General features: G+C 40.3%; 1 protein-coding gene across 1 annotated transcript in view; it reads right to left on the reverse strand.

Moving 5' to 3' along the window:
- Window positions 1-10,125: 10,125 nt before the first annotated feature.
- Window positions 10,126-19,628, reverse strand: part of nucks1a (nuclear casein kinase and cyclin-dependent kinase substrate 1a) — a 17,243-nt gene continuing 7,740 nt past the window's right edge. The window contains exons 4-8 of the mRNA XM_020623001.1: window positions 16,607-16,653; window positions 16,354-16,506; window positions 13,852-14,001; window positions 12,199-12,351; window positions 10,126-10,490 (exon numbers count right to left, since the gene is read on the reverse strand). Of these exons, the coding sequence (XP_020478657.1) occupies window positions 10,234-10,490; window positions 12,199-12,351; window positions 13,852-14,001; window positions 16,354-16,506; window positions 16,607-16,653 (760 nt within the window). The 3' untranslated portion in view covers window positions 10,126-10,233. The remainder of the gene's footprint in view (window positions 10,491-12,198; window positions 12,352-13,851; window positions 14,002-16,353; window positions 16,507-16,606; window positions 16,654-19,628) is intronic.

Consider the following 19,628-nt stretch of genomic DNA (forward strand, 5'->3'; position numbering starts at 1 on the left):
TGTATGTCTGAAAGGGGCTTTAGGTTCCCTGTGGAGTTTCTGACCACTAGTAGTACTACGGAGCCAGTCCCTGTTGTATTTGTATTGTGGGTAAAAGAATAAACAGTCCTGCCAGTGATTTCACATTATTATTCACAGTTGGCAGCAACATACCAAGATATGAAGCAAGAGAAGCAAAGACAAAGGAAAGTGCTAGCACTGGGCCATAAAACTAAAACAGTGCAGTTTTAAATGTGGAGACAGTTGCATCTAGTTTTCAACAGTCATACAGTATGTTGGTAATTTCCAGTGTCAGCGAGGAAGAGGAGGAGCTGCAACTGAATTAGGCTACTTGGGCTGAAGCCAACTAAATTACATGTTAATTGAAAAATTACAGCCTTAATATCCACTTAATAGGATTATGCCACATTTACAGTCTGGCATCTAGAGGAAAAACTGCTAGCACAGAGTATTGCCAATGAAATTTCACAAGTACCCTTCAAGTGCAAAATTTCCAAGCAATTTCTATGATATCCTGGGGCTGTTTACTTACTCTAAATGAAAAAAATGTGACACTGAAAGCTTTGAAAAGTCAGTACTGTCCCTAAGATGTTGACGCAGTCTGATGCCAGAGGTGGAACAATAGATGAGCAGGGTTGGGAGAGATCATTTTAAAACAACAGCTCACTCATTTGCCTAGAAAATGAATAACAGTATAACCACTATAGCTGCAGACAAAGTTAGCTTTATTTTGAAAACTGATTTTAGGTTATTAGCTTCACTTAGTTTCTGCTTCCTCTCTGGAGCCGATCCACCAGAAGCCTAACAGAGCATATGGATGAGAAGACTGCGGCATAATGCACCACAACAGGAGTGTCAGGACTCCACTGTGGTTTCTTAGCAACAGTACACAGCGGGATGTCAGTCCCATTCACTCCCTATGCAAGGATATAAAAATCTAACCCTTTGCTTGTAACCAAAATAAGTTGCTCTGACTGTGGTGAAAGCACCGCATTCATACACATCTTATTACTGGCTTTAGACTGATGCTACATTTGCACATGGCATGCGTCTTGAACTTGCACTGACAATATAACACAATCATCAAAATTGATGTACTGTATGTCACAATGACAAAAGGCGGTGCCTGAACCTCTGCAAACCCTCAGGGAATGCTATAACTTCTTCCATACAGTAATCACTTCATCAGCAGTCTGCATGTCAAAAGTTATGTGTTGCTGTATATTCAGTGCAGATGTTCTTGCTGGAGAGGTGGTCAGTGCTGGAGGTCAGAGTGACTGTAGACAACCCAGCAGAAAAATGCCAGCAGGCCGAAGCAGCAGGCAGAGGTTATCTTAGACCTCTCGCTGTTAGCCAGCTATACTACTGAGCCTAGGCATATTGCCGGCAGCGCCTGCAGTAGAGCTAGACTTACATTTTAAAAAGGCTACACAGTTACAGAGCAAGAGTTCACAGATAGCTGTTTATACTGCTTTGGCAGCCAAGAGCACAGCACATACAGTTGGAGTAATATTTTAGAGCTGCTGCCAGGTTGTTCAGGAACTTTAATCACAACTCTAAGGAACTGTGGGACTCAAGAAAACTGTCTTTTCTACAGTAGAATTTGCATTTTTAAAGATTGAATGCCTGACATTCAGCTATAGCTGGCCAACACATTTGTATGGATTGTGTTTGGTTTGCTTGCATATTAGATTCAGCTTCACGTGTCATATCAGTTTTTTCCTAAATGGTCAACGAGTCTTATTCTTACCTGTGAGAGCAAGCAGGCGCTGTCCAACATTAACATGTCAAATCACACCCCTCTCTGGGACATCAGTGTACAGTGTTCTTCATCTCTGCCATTTGCACCCACCAGCTGTGAAATGTGAGGTGATCTAACTGAGAGCTCTGCCTCAGAGAATGTCTAGTTGGACTCCAGGAAAAGATTGTTATGCATACTTTAACTGAGTAAACAAGGTCTTGGATTGGATAAGGTGAAAAATGCCTCAGTGAAAGAAGGAAGAAACATCTGCTAAGAGTGAAAATCACTAAAATTGAGCTTTGCTCATAAAAGTCTGTGCAATTAGTGATGTAGTTTCCTTAATGACATAGTTAAACATTTGAGAACTTAGTTTTTATCCAGCTAAAGTTACATGAGAAGACTGATACCACTTACATGTGTGAAGTACAGAGTTGGACTGGGGAGGCAATCCACACCAAAGTTCAACAAGTAGTATCCCAGCTGACACTGGGCGACAAGCGTGGCACACCCTGGGCAGGCTTCCAGTCTATCATAGGGCTGGCAGTAAACACATGGATTGGACTTGTTATTCCAGCACTTCCCACATATGTTGGATCGGATTGAGATCTGGGGAATTTGGAGGACAAATCAACACTCTGAACTCTTTGTCACATTCCTTAAACCATTCCTGAACAGTTTTAGCAGTGTTTGTGCATTATCCTGCTGAGGAAAAACTCCTTTTAATGGAAGAAACCTCCGACAGACCCCGGCTCTTGGTGGGCAACCTTCTGCCTTGACCAGTTGGGGTGAGTGGATAGAGGAGAGAGGAAAGAAGAAGAGCAACAGGACACAACAGGTTGTTATGGTGCCATGAAATATCAGAAGACACAACGTAACATGCTAAGTAACCTTCTGGCCTCCATCACTGTCCCCCTAGGATCATAATATTATACAATACTATACAGTGTCCACAATATACATATACACAGTACACATACATATATAACATACACACATATACAGTGCATACATATGCACACACATATACGTAGTATATACAGTATATAACAGTACATACAACACACATAGTTCACAGACAGTGGAGTGTATCGGTCTTCTAGTTTAACACTAGGAAAAGTACTTTCATCCTCAAAAAATATGTTTACTAAAAATAAATAAATAAAGAATAGACCTCTGAAGGTGTCTGCTGGTATCTGTCACCAAGATGTCAGCAGCAGATCCCTTAAAGCCTGTAAGCTGTGTGTTGGGGCCCCCATAGATTGGACTTGTTATTCCAGCACTTCCCACATATGTTGGATCGGATTGAGATCTGGGGAATTTGGAGGACAAATCAACACTCTGAACTCTTTGTCACATTCCTCAAACCATTCCTGAACAGTTTTTGCAGTGTTTGTGCATTATCCTGAAAGAGGCCACTGCCACCAGGGAATACCGCTGCCATGAAGGGGTGTACTTGGTCTGCAATAATGTTTAGGTAGGTGGCACATCTGAAACATAACATTCACAAGGATGTGGTGGACCAGGGTCAGCGTGGACACTTTGACCCCATACACAGCATCGACTGTGATGCATTGTGTGTTCAGACACATCTTTATCAGAACCAGCATTACATTTTTCAGCAGCAGTAGCTCTTCTGTGGGGGTGGACCAGACAGCATAGAGAATGCTCCCCACATGCATCAGTGAGTGTCCATGACCCTGTCACTGGTTCACTGTTTGTCCTTTCTTTAATCACTGTAGGTGCTAACCACCGCAGACTGGGAACACCTAACAGACCTGCAGTCTGGGAGATGCTCCCACCCAGTCATCAGCCATCACAGTTTGGCCCTTGTCAGTCACTTTTCTGCATTCAACACATTGACTGCCTAATATATTCCACAGCTTGACAGGTGCCATTCTAATGAGATAATCAGTTATTCGCATTATTCCTCATAAACTGATCCTACTTAATACATTCTTAGATTATACTATTAAATAAATTCTGAAGTATGTAGACAAGTATGCCAGCATCCAAAGGTCTGAACGCTGGCTTCAGGTGGGTTTACTCCTTCCTGCGTGTTTGCATGTAAATGACTAGTGTCTGAGTGTAAGGACTATAACTTTCTTTTTTGTTCACGTGCTAGACACACAGCAGTGTGTATTGCAAGCCCTGAGGCATACAAAATGTGGATCCTGTCACAGCTGCCATGACAGTGACAGTTATCACACTGTCTGAGACGCTCATGACGGTGGTGGTGCACACCAGCAGAGCTCCACCACTCTGTGGTCCATTAGCACAGAGCTCAGCACGGACACCACACACTGCAGGAGGATAATCTGGCTGGCCATGCACTCACCTGGACAGACATAGAAATGTGTGTGTGTAAGCAAATTGGTTGAATTAAATTGGAATGAGTGAAGCCAAAGAAGCACCTGCCTGCATCATAGCATTTTGTTTCCTGTGACACTGACTCAGCACTCCTTGGTACAGTCCCTCTGCCATAAAGTCAGCAACACATCAGCTCCATCCAGCTACACATCTTGGCCACAGATGGTCTTTATATGACCACTGGCTTACACACTGCATTCACATGAAGTAACGCTGATACACACACACTGAGGCCAGGGGCCAGTGTGGGCAGTAACTGGTACTCCAGCTTTTTAAAGGGCTATGGACTAAAGTCTTTCTGTCTCTGGCTCCTCTGAAATAGTTTTGGTGATAAGAAGGTAGCTGAAGAAGAGGACCGTGAACAAGGTGTAGGCAAAGGGCCCTTCCTCTCCCAGGTTTACTGTATTGCAGCATATTATAAACTAAATGTTTATCAGTTAATCAGGAGGATAATTCATAGATTAATTGCTCATGAAAATTATTGTTGCAGCCCTAGTGTCTGTTCCATGCTTCTCTTTTATGGGGAGGTTGGTTAAATGACATTGCTAAGCAGCAGTTATAGCCATGTGCCTCACATTACAACCAGTACAGCTTTCAGCTGATCCATGTCAGACCAGTATCCACCCCTGGTTGGAAGGAGAGCTGTGGAGGAAGGTCAGCTGATGTGTGGTGACACATCCATGTAGGCTGCCAACGTGGAATATACCATAGGATGGATGGGTTGAAGGCAATCTCAGTGAATTTGGTGTCTCCAAAAAGATAAAATAAAATAAAAATTGTATAGTGACTTTAAAATAGCTAATATGAATAAAATAATGCTGGTCTGCAACCTGTTGATCCTACCCACCAACCCAACCCCCCATCAACTTAGCATCAACACAGACTTAATCAGAGAACAAAAAGACAGAAAGCCAAGCAAAGGGCCAGACATGACATGCCGAGGCTGACTGCAACAGATCCAACAAATGGCACAGAAGAATGACGCACAGCAAATCATGTTCTTCACAGCAGCTTAATATTAAATCACACATTCATGTAAGTAAAGACCAGCAAGTGAAAGATAGAAGCACCTAGGAAGAAACTGTTAATAATACCTTACCCAGCACCTCACCCCCACCAAATTACAAACACTGTTATCGTTATTTCAGGACACACGTGGAAACTATGAGGTGCACAAGAATTCAAAGTCAATAGCAAGTAGCATAATATATTGGCAGATTAACGCATACACACAACTTCATATTAAAACACTATTGTTTTCTTTAGAAAGTCAGTTGATTAAGCTCATGATTAATGAAAAGTTTCTTGCTACAGACACAGGTTGTGGCTCTGTTACACCAGTGGTGCTTTGTACTATAGCTTTAAATTGCCTTTAAATCCTACACAAACCTAGGCACAGAGCAGAAATGAAAGGTCAAAACATAATTTAACATGAGTACTTGGTCTCACCAACCTTTAGCACATTTTACTATAATACATCTGCTTCCCAGTCAGGCTTTGAATCAAAATGTGTGCTATTCCTGGGTTGGAGCTGAGCAGTTGAATGTTTTAGGGTCAGAATGCATAACATCCGAAGGAATAAACATATTTTTCCTCTTACAAACAATAAGCAAATGATATAGCTATAAAGGCACTCTGTCCTAGTTCAGTACATTCAGTATCTTTGCAGCAACAGATTGCAATGGTCTAATGGTCTGGTATGATAAGAAGCCTATGATGGTTAATGTTAACATACTTTAAATGTTAGCTGACATTACTGATTTGGTCTCACAATTTAATGACTGTTTTCTACTTGAGACATTGTTGTAATACATTCCAGCCTTTACAGTCTCCTCGCAATTGTCATGGTGGCCACAGTTCAATAAACATTCCCTATGCTCATGTTACAAATTAAAGGGAAAAAAACCCTGAATAACTGACAGTACCTCCATCCACGAGGCATGAGGAGTCACCGAATGGTTTGATGAGGGTGAATCATATTCAGTCATGGCCAAAAATATCGGCACCCCTGCATTTCTGTCAGATAACACACCACTTCTCCCAGAAAGTTGTTGCAATCACAAATTCTTTGGTATTCTCATGTTTGCTTCTTTTGTTTGTATTGGAACAACACAAAAAAGCAGAGAAAAGCCAAATCTGATCCATTTCACACAGAACTCCAAGCATGGACTGGACAGAATTATTGACACCCTCAGCTTAATATTTGGTAGCACATCCTCTGGACAAAATAACTGAAATCAATTGCTTCCTGTAACCATCAGTGAGTTTCTTCCACCTTTCTACTGGAACTTTGGACCACTCTTCTTGTGCCAACTGCTCCAGGTCTCAGATTTGAAGGGTTCCTTCTTCCAGCTGCTGTTTGAGATCTCTCCACAGCTGCTCTATGAGATTTAGATCTGGACTCATTGCTGGCCATTTCAGAACTCTCCAGCTCATTGTCTGGAACCATTTCTGGTGCTTTCTGAAGTCTGCTTTGGGTCATTGTCCTGCTGTAAGCCCCATGACCTCTGACAGAGACCCAACTTTCTGACACTGGGCCCCACATTGTGTCCCAGAATTCATTGGTAGTCTTCAGATTTCATAAAGCCACACACACAGTCAAGACATCCAGTGGCTGAAGCAGCAAATCAACCCCAAAACATCAGTGGACCTCCACCGTGTTTGACTGTAGGGACCGTGGTCTTTTCTTTGAAGGCCTTATTACATTTTCTGAAAACAGTAGAATGATGTGCTCGACCAAAAAAAGCTTTATTTTAGTCTCATCTGTCCACAGGACATTCTCCCAGAGGGACTGTGGCTTCTTCAGGTAAATTTTGGCAAACTCCAGTCTGGCTAAATCTGCCTAAAAAACTGCAGCATCTGTAATAAAAAAAAATGCTGCCTTCCACAAATAAAAAACAGCAGACTTCAGGTGATTGTGCGGTCTCATATAATAAATGTAAGCATCATCTCACAGATCAGAAATGTTATTTAATTTTTCTTGACCTGACCTTTCCTGACCCCATTTAAGTTTTCCTGAGCTTTTCAACATTTGTTTGTCAAACAAAAAGACAGCACCAATCAGGGCTAATCACACTAATACACTAGACCAAAGCTTTACATGAACACCTTTCTCTTCATGGTTTGTTGAACAGGTGCATTTGAAAATATATGAAGCTACTATTTAATGCGTTGGTTCAACATGATATAAATTATCTTTTGATTTTCAGAAAATGTAAACCCTAATTTTATTTTCTTGTGGATTTGTCTTTCAGATAATTTGGTTTAATATTTTCTTTATCCTTTTAAAACATGTTTTTTTCTACTGTACTACTTCTGGCAAATAATCTAGCCACAGGGGTTGCAAACCAGTGACTTCTGATTCACTGTGGTGACCTGTCATGGGAACAGCCGAAAGAAGAAGACGACTAGTTCTGGCAAATAAAAGTGTGAATCTATGGGTTCAGAACAAAAGAGGTGCACATGTTATTCATGGCTCTTTAGATCCTAGATTAATCTTTTTTTTTTTTTTTTAACCAATCAGGGCTGGCAGTGTCTGAGTAATATTGTTCCTAATCCAATTTAAAATGGTTATGTGTGTAGTCTGTTCATCAAATCAGAGAAGTGCATGCGGCTGCTGTTGCACACAGCACCACTGACTGGTAGACAAAGGATATTGCTGATCGTACCACACCAACCCTCTGGCACATCATTTTCTCCCAGTCACCACCCGTACAGCACACAGAGCTTCACGGCACAAAACAAGTAGTTAAATCCGTATAAAAAGTAGGTTGCCTTTATTAGAAGCTGGGAAACCAAAACATTACCAACATAGTCATTAATACTCTTTTTTTTGTAAGACCACATAATGCCATTACCAGCATCATCATCATTGCTTCCACAACATGCACAAGTTTCAAGAGTTCAGCGTTCCTTTTCCACACTACTGACAAAAGCTTCTCCACTTGGTGTCCTGTAGGAATCACAACTTGGCTTACATTTACATTGCCAGAATAACTGAATGTAGTTAGAAAAAGAAACATCAAAAACAGTACAACAGAAAAAAAAAATCTTATAATGGATGAAAGAGGAGAAATTCATAGCCTTATGCCATGTGCCTCCTGTGGGATGATGAAGAGGGACCTCATTCAAGCCCTCAGTGCTGCAAGCTACAACAGTATCTGATCCTACTCCGAACAGCTCTCAGAGCTTTACACTGGTATAAAACTGTTCTTTAAATTCGTATCCAATTGTCTTAAAATGACATCAAGGATTGGGTGCCAATTTAGGACTTTAAGGTAGAAAAATACGCTAACCTGCTAATGAGGACAGCTGTAAAACAATCCAATGTGCTTCTGAACCGAGGACAAGGTTCCAGTGTGTCCCGTGTACATCCAGGACTGATTTCTATTGCAGCCTTGGGATGAATCAGAATTTCCTCTGACGGTCACCTAATAAACTAGGTCTAGTTCCCAAGGTCACAAGAGTAGAGATTTTTCTTTGACATCAAACACTACTTATCTAAAAAAAAACACAATCTAATCTCTGAGTCACTAGTTTTAAGTTTGTTTATGGCTTTAGATGGTCATACAAATTGTTGACTTGTTCTAAGCCTAATTTGCAGCTTGAAGCAAAGACCTAAAACATGAGGACAGATTACATTCTCAGGCCTCCAGCGATGATATCAGAGCCACTACTGAAACTCAATGAAAATTAAGGCAGTAAAAGACAAATGAATGGCAGATATGTACTGAGCTGTCCAATTCATTGTTTCAATCATTTCTTAGTGCCCAGTGCCGTACAATTCTAAGTTTAAAAATGTATCTGCTTATGAAATGCTAACATGGGCTCCAAAAAACAAATGAACAACTGTGGGAAAAGGGGGGTGAATGAAAGAAAGGACAGGAGTAAAGGAGGGAGTGATGGTTGGTCCAACCATCAGTCAGAACAGATTGGATAGGGTCGACGGTTTTCTTTAAAATCAAGATACATTTTATTTCTTTTCTTAAAAAAACAAACATTACAAAAAAATCTGAATAGAGAATTAGAACAATGAACCAACAGGAGAAAAAAAACAACATTCATTTCTTTTTTACTCTGAAAAGAAAAAGAAACATCTTGCATTTCTTAAAAACAAAACAAAAACAGATTACGGGGTGCCTGGCACAAGGGGTTGAATGCTGAAAAGATGTTAAAGCTATTCAGGCAGAGGGGCGTGGCTGTTTTGAAAGGGGCGGGGTTTGCTTCACATAGCATCATTAAAAAGCCCAGCACACAATAGCAGGAACCATTTCACATATGCAGCTGATGTGCTGAGAGAAAGGAAAAGCCACACCCTCTTAAAATACCCCCCCAAGCATACAAATTTAAGCAAATACATAAAAGCACATACATGCTGGCTTGACATGTGTGATAGAGGCAGTCCGGCATGTAGCACAGCACTCTGTGGTGATCCACCGCTCCACCCATAACACGCTGTACTGTTAGATCTGGAAAGCAGCAGCTACAAGCAAAATACTTCTCAGAATAATGTGCTTTACTTCATTCTCCACACAAAAGTTCAGGATGACAATATAGTCTGAGAGAAGCTGGCTCCTCTGGAAAAGATTTCGCTTTAACTGAATCAACAGTTTTAAAGGATTGTTTATCTTTTTTAAACAAATGCTGCTCTGTTAAAGCCTGCTCCTGGTCTAAAACACAAAGCACCAAAGAGAGGGTAAAGGCTTTTGCCCTGCCCTCGACCTGTCATTGCTTTGTAAATACAGCACTTGAACTTTCTGGAAAGCTTGGAACAATTTCTTAAAATTGTTGACACTCAGGATGGATGCTGACTAGCACTGAGCTTTTGGAGAAAAAAAACAAAAAAAACAAACTTGCCTGTATTCTTACACTGAAATGCTGTAACTGAATGAAGACAGAAGGGTGGGCGAGACTGAATGTTGAAAATAAAAACTCTTTACAAGAAAACACACATCAAGCACACCAAGTCCAAACCATTGAAAAAAAAAAAAAAAAAGAAAAGGGGGGGGGGAGGAAGAAAGAGGGAGAGGAAAAATAAAAACTAAACGCAGGGCAACAAAAGAAAATAGACGCAGAGAAGAGACAGAGAAAGACATGGAGGATGGGCTTCAAATGGGTACCATCTTCTAGTCTTCTCCAGAGGGCGCCTCCTCTTCTGAGCCGTCCTCTTCCTCTTCTTCCTCCTCCTCCTCCTCCCCTCCGGCAGCCTCCTTCGTTGTTTTAGGGGCACGGGAGGTCTCTTTCTTCTCGGCCTCTTCCTCTTCTTCCTCCAGGGGACTCTCAGGGTCCTCCTCCTCCTCCTCTTCCTCTTTGGGTGAGCTCTTCTCCAGGGCCTTAGTGCTGGGGCGCCCCTTTCCCTTTCCTTTCATTGGGCTGGGGGTCACTAGGGGGCGGGAGAAGACAAAATAAGATAGTGATTATCAATTATCGTTCAATCTGCTTAATACCATTAAATATTTACCTTGAATGCAATTTTTACTCTAAAACTCACGGCATGAAAAAGCCCATAATCCCATTTCTTCTCTTCAGTCTATTGACTTGGTTAATACAGATCATTCCAATGGACGCCGGGCATTACAGTAAACACAACCACTGTACAACTAGGCTTGTCACGATAACCACAATAGAGATGCACTGATGCTGATACCAGTATTGGGTCCAATACCACCCTCTAGTACTCCACTCATACTCAGAGGTTGTCCACCGATACCAATTAACGGCAACATTACATTAACCTCACACTGGCTGAGCAGAGAAGAAATTTCAGCAGTTCAGGGATATTTTAAGATAAAGTGACAACAACAAAAACAAAGCTGAAAGCAAGCTCTGCTTCTCTGTTGTGTATATATGCGTGTGTGTGAGCACCCACTGTGCAAGTGAGGCCACATGGAGCAACAAAAAGACTCTTGGAAACCTGTTGAAGTCATGGACAACCACCTCCGCATCCTTACCTAAGAACACGAGCAGAAACCAAACTTGCGTGCTACCTATAGGGAGGAGACCATACCCTCAAATGGAGATCCACTTGCCTGGTGCCGCGACAACCAGGGTAGATTTCCTCTGCTCTCTAAAGTCACCAGCAAATACATGTGTATTTGTGCAACAAGCACACAATCAGATAGAATTTTTAGTACTGGCAAGAACATTGTTACCCCCCTCCAGTCCTTCTCTTAAATCACATAAGGTAACATGTTAGTTCCCTATCATGCAACAAGGGCATGGGAACTCTGGTCTAAATCTAGATGTTATTCTTCAAGCCAAAGGAAAAATGTTTCATTCTCATCAGTCTATTACATGCCTTTTATATGGAATTAGTTTTGCACTTTTACTTTGACAAATATCCTTTTTTATATAATTAAGACTGTGCTGCACTCACATAGCACTAAAATCTGAATAAAATGTGTAATTTGCAAAAACAAAAACAAAAAATTAGCCACTCTAAATTACTGCAGGGGAAACTCCTTCACAACATGTATGTATGTATGTATGTATGTATGTATGTACCACATCACTGTTTTAAGACAGAAGGTGGAGGAAGTTAACATAGTTTGGCATGAAGACTAGAAGAAACAGCTTGTCTGGCCCTGACTCAAGTTTAGGAATATGCATATCAACACTATTTAGCACATATCTAGTTTGTTTAATCAGAAGTGTAAAATAATAAAACAAACTGGAATCATTTATTGGCCAACAACAGCCAGGCACAGTAACTTCCCCGGTGAGTGGCATCACTTGGAGTTTAATGGGTAACAAGTAGAGGTACTTCCTAAAAGTAATGGACAGAAACTATTGTCTGTCCATATATAGTTACACCAAGTCCTTCTGAAACTATCAAGTGTCATTTTTTAAGTTCTGCTTATATACAGAAAAAACTAGGTGTTTGCTAGGGAGTGTTAGAGATGCTCTTTGTCCCTTGGACTGAACCAGGCTAGCTGTTTCCCCATTTCCAGTCTTTATGCTAAGCCCAGTCCCTCCTGTCTGAAGCTTTATATTTAACAGCTAGATGAGAGTGGTATTGATGTTCTCCTCTAACGCCAATAAAATCAAATATAATCAAGTCTGACGCTGCAGACAATAACCAGATGTCTCACCTGTGGCCTTTAGTCGGGGTTTGGGGCTTTTCTTCTCCTTCTTGTCTGTTCGTCCCCGTCGAATCACCTTCTTGCTTTTCTTCTTGGAGTGACCATAGTCGCTGTCATCATCGTCCTCCACCATGAAGTCCTCATCACTGCCAGACTCATCAGCTGCACACAGAAATGAGGTATGTAAGAATCTTCTCAACACAGAATCAACTAACAGGAATACAAGTTTCAGTTCTACCTGACATACTGTAGCCTTTGCAGTCTACATACAGGCAGTCTGAAATATCCTGAAATCTAGCACCAGGCAAAAGTAAGGAGGAATTTCAAAAACATTGTTTAGTGTTAAGCTCCACTTCTATAGATACTGTGTCACTGAGGGCCTTTACAGTAACTGGTGTTTCGCTGAGTTGGGTCCACGACACTGAGAAGGCTCAACAGTATGTTCCAATGTCCCAGAACCACCCCCCTCTTTGCCTGCAGCCACACACCCAACACAACCCTTCATCTACTCTGGCTAGCTCAGGCAAACTGTTACCAAACAGTCACTAGCACTAGGAAACATTTCAACTGCTGTTCTAGCCACCAAATCTTTAAAACAACTCACCAAATTAGGAAGTGTCTACTTGTTATGCCCAATGACAAATATTTTCACTTCAACTGAAAAGTGGTTTTTCTTCAGAAGGATTTTAGAGGCCTAATATATCCAGTATTCTACAAGACAAAAAATGTTAAACTACAGGGAAGAAATATGTACAGCTAAACTGTATTTTTCTGTAAAGATGCACCGATGTACAACGGTTCACATCACACACACAGTGGCACAGACTGAAAGCTTGGCGTGTGCAGTGTGTAAATTCTTGCATGAAGCTTGTGCAAGACTCACGGTCAAAGGTCAAGGTCACCGTAACACTGCATTTGTCCCGTTTTCATGAAAGCAACATCTCAGGAACACCTTGAGGACATTTCTTCAAATTTGACACCAATGTTCATTTGGATTCCAAGATGAACTGATTAGATTTTGGTGGCCAAAGGTCACTGTGACCTCACATCCACCCCATTGTTGTGTACAATTGCTCAAGAACGCCTTGTGGGAATTTTTCCAAATTTGACACCAATGTCCAATTGGACTCAAGGATGAATCGATTACATTTTGGTGGTCAAAGGTCAAGGTCAGTGACCTACTTCTGTCCCATACCTATGAATTTGACTGGTTTGATTTGTTTGAGAGAGAGAAAGACAAAAAAAGTCAATTTAATGCAATGTTTTATTTTTAATTACAATAAAATTTTTAATTAAAGAAATGTTTCAAAAATGTTTATTTAGAAAAAGAAAATCAGAATAGGAAGGTCAAACTTAATAAAAAAATAAATTAGTCAATCAGAAATAAAAATTAGCAAAGAAAATTATATCTGTGCATCTCTATTTTATTTTCCTTCCACTAATCACGTGGGGAGCTTTCAGATGACCCCTGGTTATGAACCGCTGCTCTAAAGCATCTTGACATGTGAGGCCTTTATTTTTATGAAACTACAAACACTAGTTGTAATGTGTGCTCATACAGAAACAGCCAGAAACACCGGACATTTCTTACAGGTCTAATATATGACAGCATATTGATAGTATTTAAGTCACTGTATCAGTGCACAGTGCAGTTGTACATACGATCCAGGTAGGGCTCCTCTTGGTCTTCGTGCTCCTCATCCTCGCTGCCACCATCACCCAGCAGGATCTCCCTCTGTTTGGACACAGCTTTGGAAGCTGCCTGGCGCACTGTACGCTTCCGACTCACTTCCCTTTCGTCATCACTGTCATCTACACAAGACATCCACAGATACATGACACTTTTAACAACTGGCCTACTTACTGTTTTTTTTATCATTTAAATATATTGCTAGTACAGTCATTCTCTCTATCCAGCAGACTTGGCTACTGTAACACTCTCTTCTCTGGTCTATCCAAAAAATTAGCCTAGCCCCCCCCAAAAAAAAACTACACTTTTGACCTGTTATCTAGAGGTTATACTGTAGCTAATTCTAGGAAACAAACACCAGCAGTATACTGGATTACAAAGTCTGAAAGAGTGAGCCACAGAGGAGCACTGCCCAGAGGTCGTTTTATGCTGTGTAGGAGATTCGAAAGTTCATACTGCAGGTTCCACAGCAATTACAGATGGTACACACATGTGCCTGTAGAGATTAATTACTCAGATGAATGCTGATGAAGCAGAAGTAAAAAAAAAAAAAAAAAGGGTAGCTCTTTTGGTGAACTAAAAATCAACCACAAAAAAATAAGACGCCGTTGATCATCCAAACGCTACAACTTTAAAACACAGCTGTTGATCCATTCAGGGAAAAAGGGCAGACACATATATAATAAGGATATTGTCTAGATCATCTTCTACTTTAAGGATGACATGCCGTCAAGATCCATCAGACTCAGCTCAGCAGATGACTGATCAGGCTGATCCCTCGTACTTTCCATTCACAGTAACAGATCAAAGTGGAGTGTCACAGTGTCTGGGAATGTTGGAGGAAAATGACTTCATCAGTCACCCACAGCTTGAGCTGTAGGAGGAATAAACACAAAGCAAGGCTGGCACATGCCTCATCGAACACCAAGCCGAAGTTAGTGTAGTTTTAAATTCGGCAGTTGCATGTAAAAAGAACAGTGTTTTTGGTACAAATTTCTAACATTGTTATTTTAGGTTGCACAACAAGGCCACAACTGCCTTGTTCTTTGGCCTTCTGAAACATCCTGGAGGTCCCAAATGATCTCATGGCTACAACATCAGCTGAGAACAAAGGTCCACTGGTCGAAAAGCTAGCTTTGACTTACTTTATCATCATCACCATTTTAAGTTAAAGTTAATGCTAGTTCATAAACTGACTCGGAATGTTTGCCCCCTTAGTCCATAAAGTTTCAAAAACGCAAGAAAGCTCATCAGTCCGACCAGTGTGATTAGTGATCCAATTGTTTTGTTTCATCTGCATCAGCTGTGTGCTTGGCCAGCAAGTAGTATTTAAGACTCAACGTACTCTGGTGGTAACTCAGTTCACATGTACAGTAAATGAGAATAACTTTGGTCCTGTTTGAAGCTTTATTACAAAAATATGAGATGAGGGGGAAAAAGTCACTAAAATTAAACTGCCTGCTGCTGTAACCTATTCACTGATATACTGTCCAGTTTGAATTCTAATCTCACACTCTGTAGCCTTCTGACTTGCTATAGAGAGAGAAAAGTGAAAAATAGAAATTCAGTTTAATGCAGTTTTAACTGAACAGCACGGGTCAACAAGCTCAACATGTCAAAATTTATTGACACTTATTGGCATGTCCCCTCAGTTTTATGGTCATTTGTGAGACTGGAGCTACTTTGTAGTTGTGGACGGTCATATGAAAAGTTGTTTCTGAGAGTTTTTCTACTACAGGAATGAAATCATCATAGAAGATGTTACTGAACTGTATAAATAACAGTTAGGTTACATACAGGTAAATATAATTTATGTTCAGGTATTTATGTCACGTATTCTTCTAGAATTAATTTAACCTCTGTTTACTACATGATTCTTGTAAAATGTGACCTGGTTCTATGTTATGGTGCATCTACAAACAGGTTTTAGTGACAGTTTGAGTCAAAAGTGTTAAGTAAAATATAAAAATGAATTTATTCTTTTAAAATAACATTTAATAAATGGGTGCACAAAACATTCAGACAGCAGCTTTTCATTTTTATCCAGTGCTGATTATGGCTTTTTCATTAAAATAATTCTGTTCAAGTTGATTCCATCACTAATTTGATGCTGGATTCAGACTGGATAAAATAATATCAAATTCCAACTTTATTTTCAAACCGTTAAATTAATTAGTAAACTCTGTGCTGTAGGCTACATTGTTTGTTTCAAAATTCTTTGGTAATCTCTTTTTTAAGTTGGTTTACCCGTGCGTATTTTGCACACTATATATTTTTTTTAATATTAAATGCTTATATAAAAGATGCATTAATATTATTTCTGGAAGAAAGCAACAGCACTCCAAACCTTTGATGGACATAACATATACTATATATTCCACACTTGGAGAAAAAAAAAAAAAATCAGTTTTATGCACAAGTTCTTCACAGAGTTAATCAGGTAAATGTGTAGCAACAAGAAACCGCATTATTACCTGCAGATCGTTTCCTCTTCGGCCCCCTCTTGCCTGGCTTCTCCACCTTGGCTTTCTTTCCTTTTTTCCCCCTTTTCTCTTCATAGTCGCTTCCTCCATCTTCATCCTCTTCCTCTCCAAACTCATTGTCTTCATCATCGCTGCCAAAGTCATCTGATGCAGGGATAGAGAAGTCTGTTAATCAAATTCCAGCTGTTTTCAGTGAGAACCTAAGCCAGCCCTCTCAACTAAATCAGAAAAAAGACCGACTTACCTGCTGAATCATTTTTGGATTTAGAAAGCTTGTCATCAGAGTCCTCACTGGAAGAAAGAATAGGAAAAAAATTGTCTCAGCAACTGCAGTAAGAATATCCAGGGAGATTATGAAGTTATCAAAGTTATTATGAAGTATACGAACATCATTCATTCAGTGGTAGACAGTTTATATTTACCTAGTGTTAGTGATACTGAGCAAACATTTTAACACATCACTCTTGTTTTTGACAGGATGAAGAAAAACATTTTTTCCTCAATGAACTCTACGAGGTTAACTCTCTCAGACTTGGCACACACATCGGTCTCTCTAAGACTTGTGTAGTAGGGCTGGGCGATATAGCTTAAAAATAAAATCTCAGATTTTTTCACACCCAATCTGATTTACAATTTTAATATTCCTCTTAAAAACAAACTACAAATGACAAAGAAATTATTTAAAACAAGTTTGGCTTTTATTTTATTTTGATTTTCCCCATATGGGATTTTACCTACATTTAAAAGAAAAGTTAAAGTGCAACCAATCACAAGCCTTGAAACATGCTTGTAAATACAATGGCAGGCCCTGCCATTGTAAGCAACAGTGAAAATGTAAATTGTCAGCAAGGTTTCTACTTGCTTCAAACACTGTCCCAAATTCCAGGGAGCTAATCTCCCAATTTTGAAAATATATCTTAGAAAATGTTCACTTCTCTGACAGTGACACTACGCACCTTTAAACTAACTTAAAAAAAATAAAAACCACCTCGTCTTTAAAAAAACAAACAAAAAAACAAACAAACAAAAAGCTTTCCCTTTTTGATAAAATACTTCTGAAAACAAATTTAACATTGCATGCTATTACAAAAATAGATATTCTTCCCCATTGGGATTGATATAGTGCCAACAAAACCTTCAAACTGCACATTTTGCACATAAATAAAATGTGCTTCTTGTATACAAAAAACTATTATGAATCCCTGAATATGTAAACAAAATTAAACATCTGCATCCACTGCATTGCATAGTCAACAACTTCAATCCCCTAATGTAGGCTGCTTATTAGTGGGTGTCTGTAGGCTGCCGTGGTCAAAATAAATTGGTTGTGTTGGTACCACAGGTACCAGGCTGGCTGTAAAGCATGAGAACTGGAACCCAAATGTGTTTTTTTTGGCCACCTCAACTTATAATTAACAATAAAATCCACAATTGATCTGCTGGAACTCACTGTGAAAAATGTATTGTGAATATTATTTTCATTATGAGATGTACGATAATTAAGAAACATTTTCAAATAAGATAATCTAGTCCTCAGTATGTGGCTATAAATATCCATGTGGTCAAACAGGGTTGGCACGTGTCAGGATGCACCATCTCCCCCTAAAAGGAGATCTGATGCAACCAGACCGCACTCAGAGAGCTCAAACCTCCACCAAGGCAGCTCACTGTCCCTATTACACCTAAATGCAATATTACTAAGATAGTGTGACCTTCATAATATGATTCCTTGACCATGAAAGCCTACCTCTGGCATTTGGAATCACACTGATATCTTAGTTTGAAAGTTATTCAAGAAAACCAATCACGATCTAGCTCAGTAACTTTTAAGGAAACATGAAATCTGCGGGGGCAGCTGTGGCTCAAGAGGTAGAGCGGGTTGTCTCTTAACCAGATGATTACTGATTCGATTCCCGGCTTGTCCAGTCCACATGTCAAAGTGTCCTTGAGCAAGACACTGAACCCCCAATTGCTCCTGATGATGACACCGGTGTGTGAATTTGGGAGTGCAAATGGGTGAATGGCCAAATAGTGTGAAAGCGCTTTGAGTGTGCTGCAATGCATAGAAAAGCACTATACAATAGGGCTGTAGCGATTATTCGACTTAATCGATTATGAAAATTAGTCGATTTGCATATTAATCGTCGACTTGTCATATGTAGGAAACAAAAAAAAATTTGTAAGACAAGTTTCAGTTTCACACTCCAGAGCAGATGGTGGCGGTAATGCGCCAAAAGCTGGATGCCAACCGCCCTTTAAAAGGACGCAGAAGAAGATAAGTAGGAAGTAGGCAGTAACGCGAGCATAGGCACACATAGCACTAGCAGCATTGCGTGTCCGGGGAACGCGAAAATACCGGGACTGCGGTCACCAAAGGTTTGGCAGTATTTTAAACAGATACCAAACAACATGGTGCTCTGCAAAGCAGAAATGGCGTTTCACAACAGCACCGGCACCATGCAGGAGCATTTGAAAAGGAAACATCCCGGGGCAGTTTCTCAGGACACCAGCGGAAGCAAGACAGCACCGTAAGTTCTGTTTACTTTTCATATTGTTCCTACCAAATGTAACAGTATTAGCTTTATACGGTACAAAGAATGTGTTCTCGTCGGTAATTCTTTTTCTTTTGTTAAACTTTTCTTCTGCCTGCAGCACTGCTGTTGTTAAACTACTGTCGGGAGGGCGAGAGTGAAAATGCGGGAATACGATGTTTGTACAAACGCAGATACAAATGAAATAGTCCACAGTAACATTACAATTTGTTAAATCTCTTACACATATACACATTTTCTAATTATGCCACTTTTTATCCCGTTGTCTGTTTCAGGACCCCGCGACAAAGCACCGTAGATGACTTTTTCCACAAAAGGCGCATGAATCCATGCACACCACAGATGTCTGCTGAGCTTTCTAACAGTATCCTACAAATGATTATTAAAGACATGAGACCTCTTGCAGTTGTGGAGGGTTAAGGTTTTCGTGAAATGATTAATACATTTCATCCAGGATACAGACTTCCATCCAGGTATTACTTCACAGAGCTGATGGAGAAAAAATATGAGGCTACAGTTGAGAGTGTGAAAGAAGACATTTTTAATGCTTCATCAAAAATCACACTCACTACTGATGCTTGGACAAGTATTGCCACTGAGGCATATTTGGGAGTCACATGTCACTCTCCAATGGTGGAAGGACAATGCAGCAAGGTTCCCCAACCTCACACATCTGGCCAAATCATACCTGGCTGTCCCTGCTACATCTACTCC

The sequence above is a fragment of the Monopterus albus genome, unplaced genomic scaffold (genome assembly GCF_001952655.1).
Source record: "Monopterus albus unplaced genomic scaffold, M_albus_1.0 scaffold291.1, whole genome shotgun sequence".
Classification (NCBI taxonomy): domain Eukaryota; kingdom Metazoa; phylum Chordata; class Actinopteri; order Synbranchiformes; family Synbranchidae; genus Monopterus; species Monopterus albus.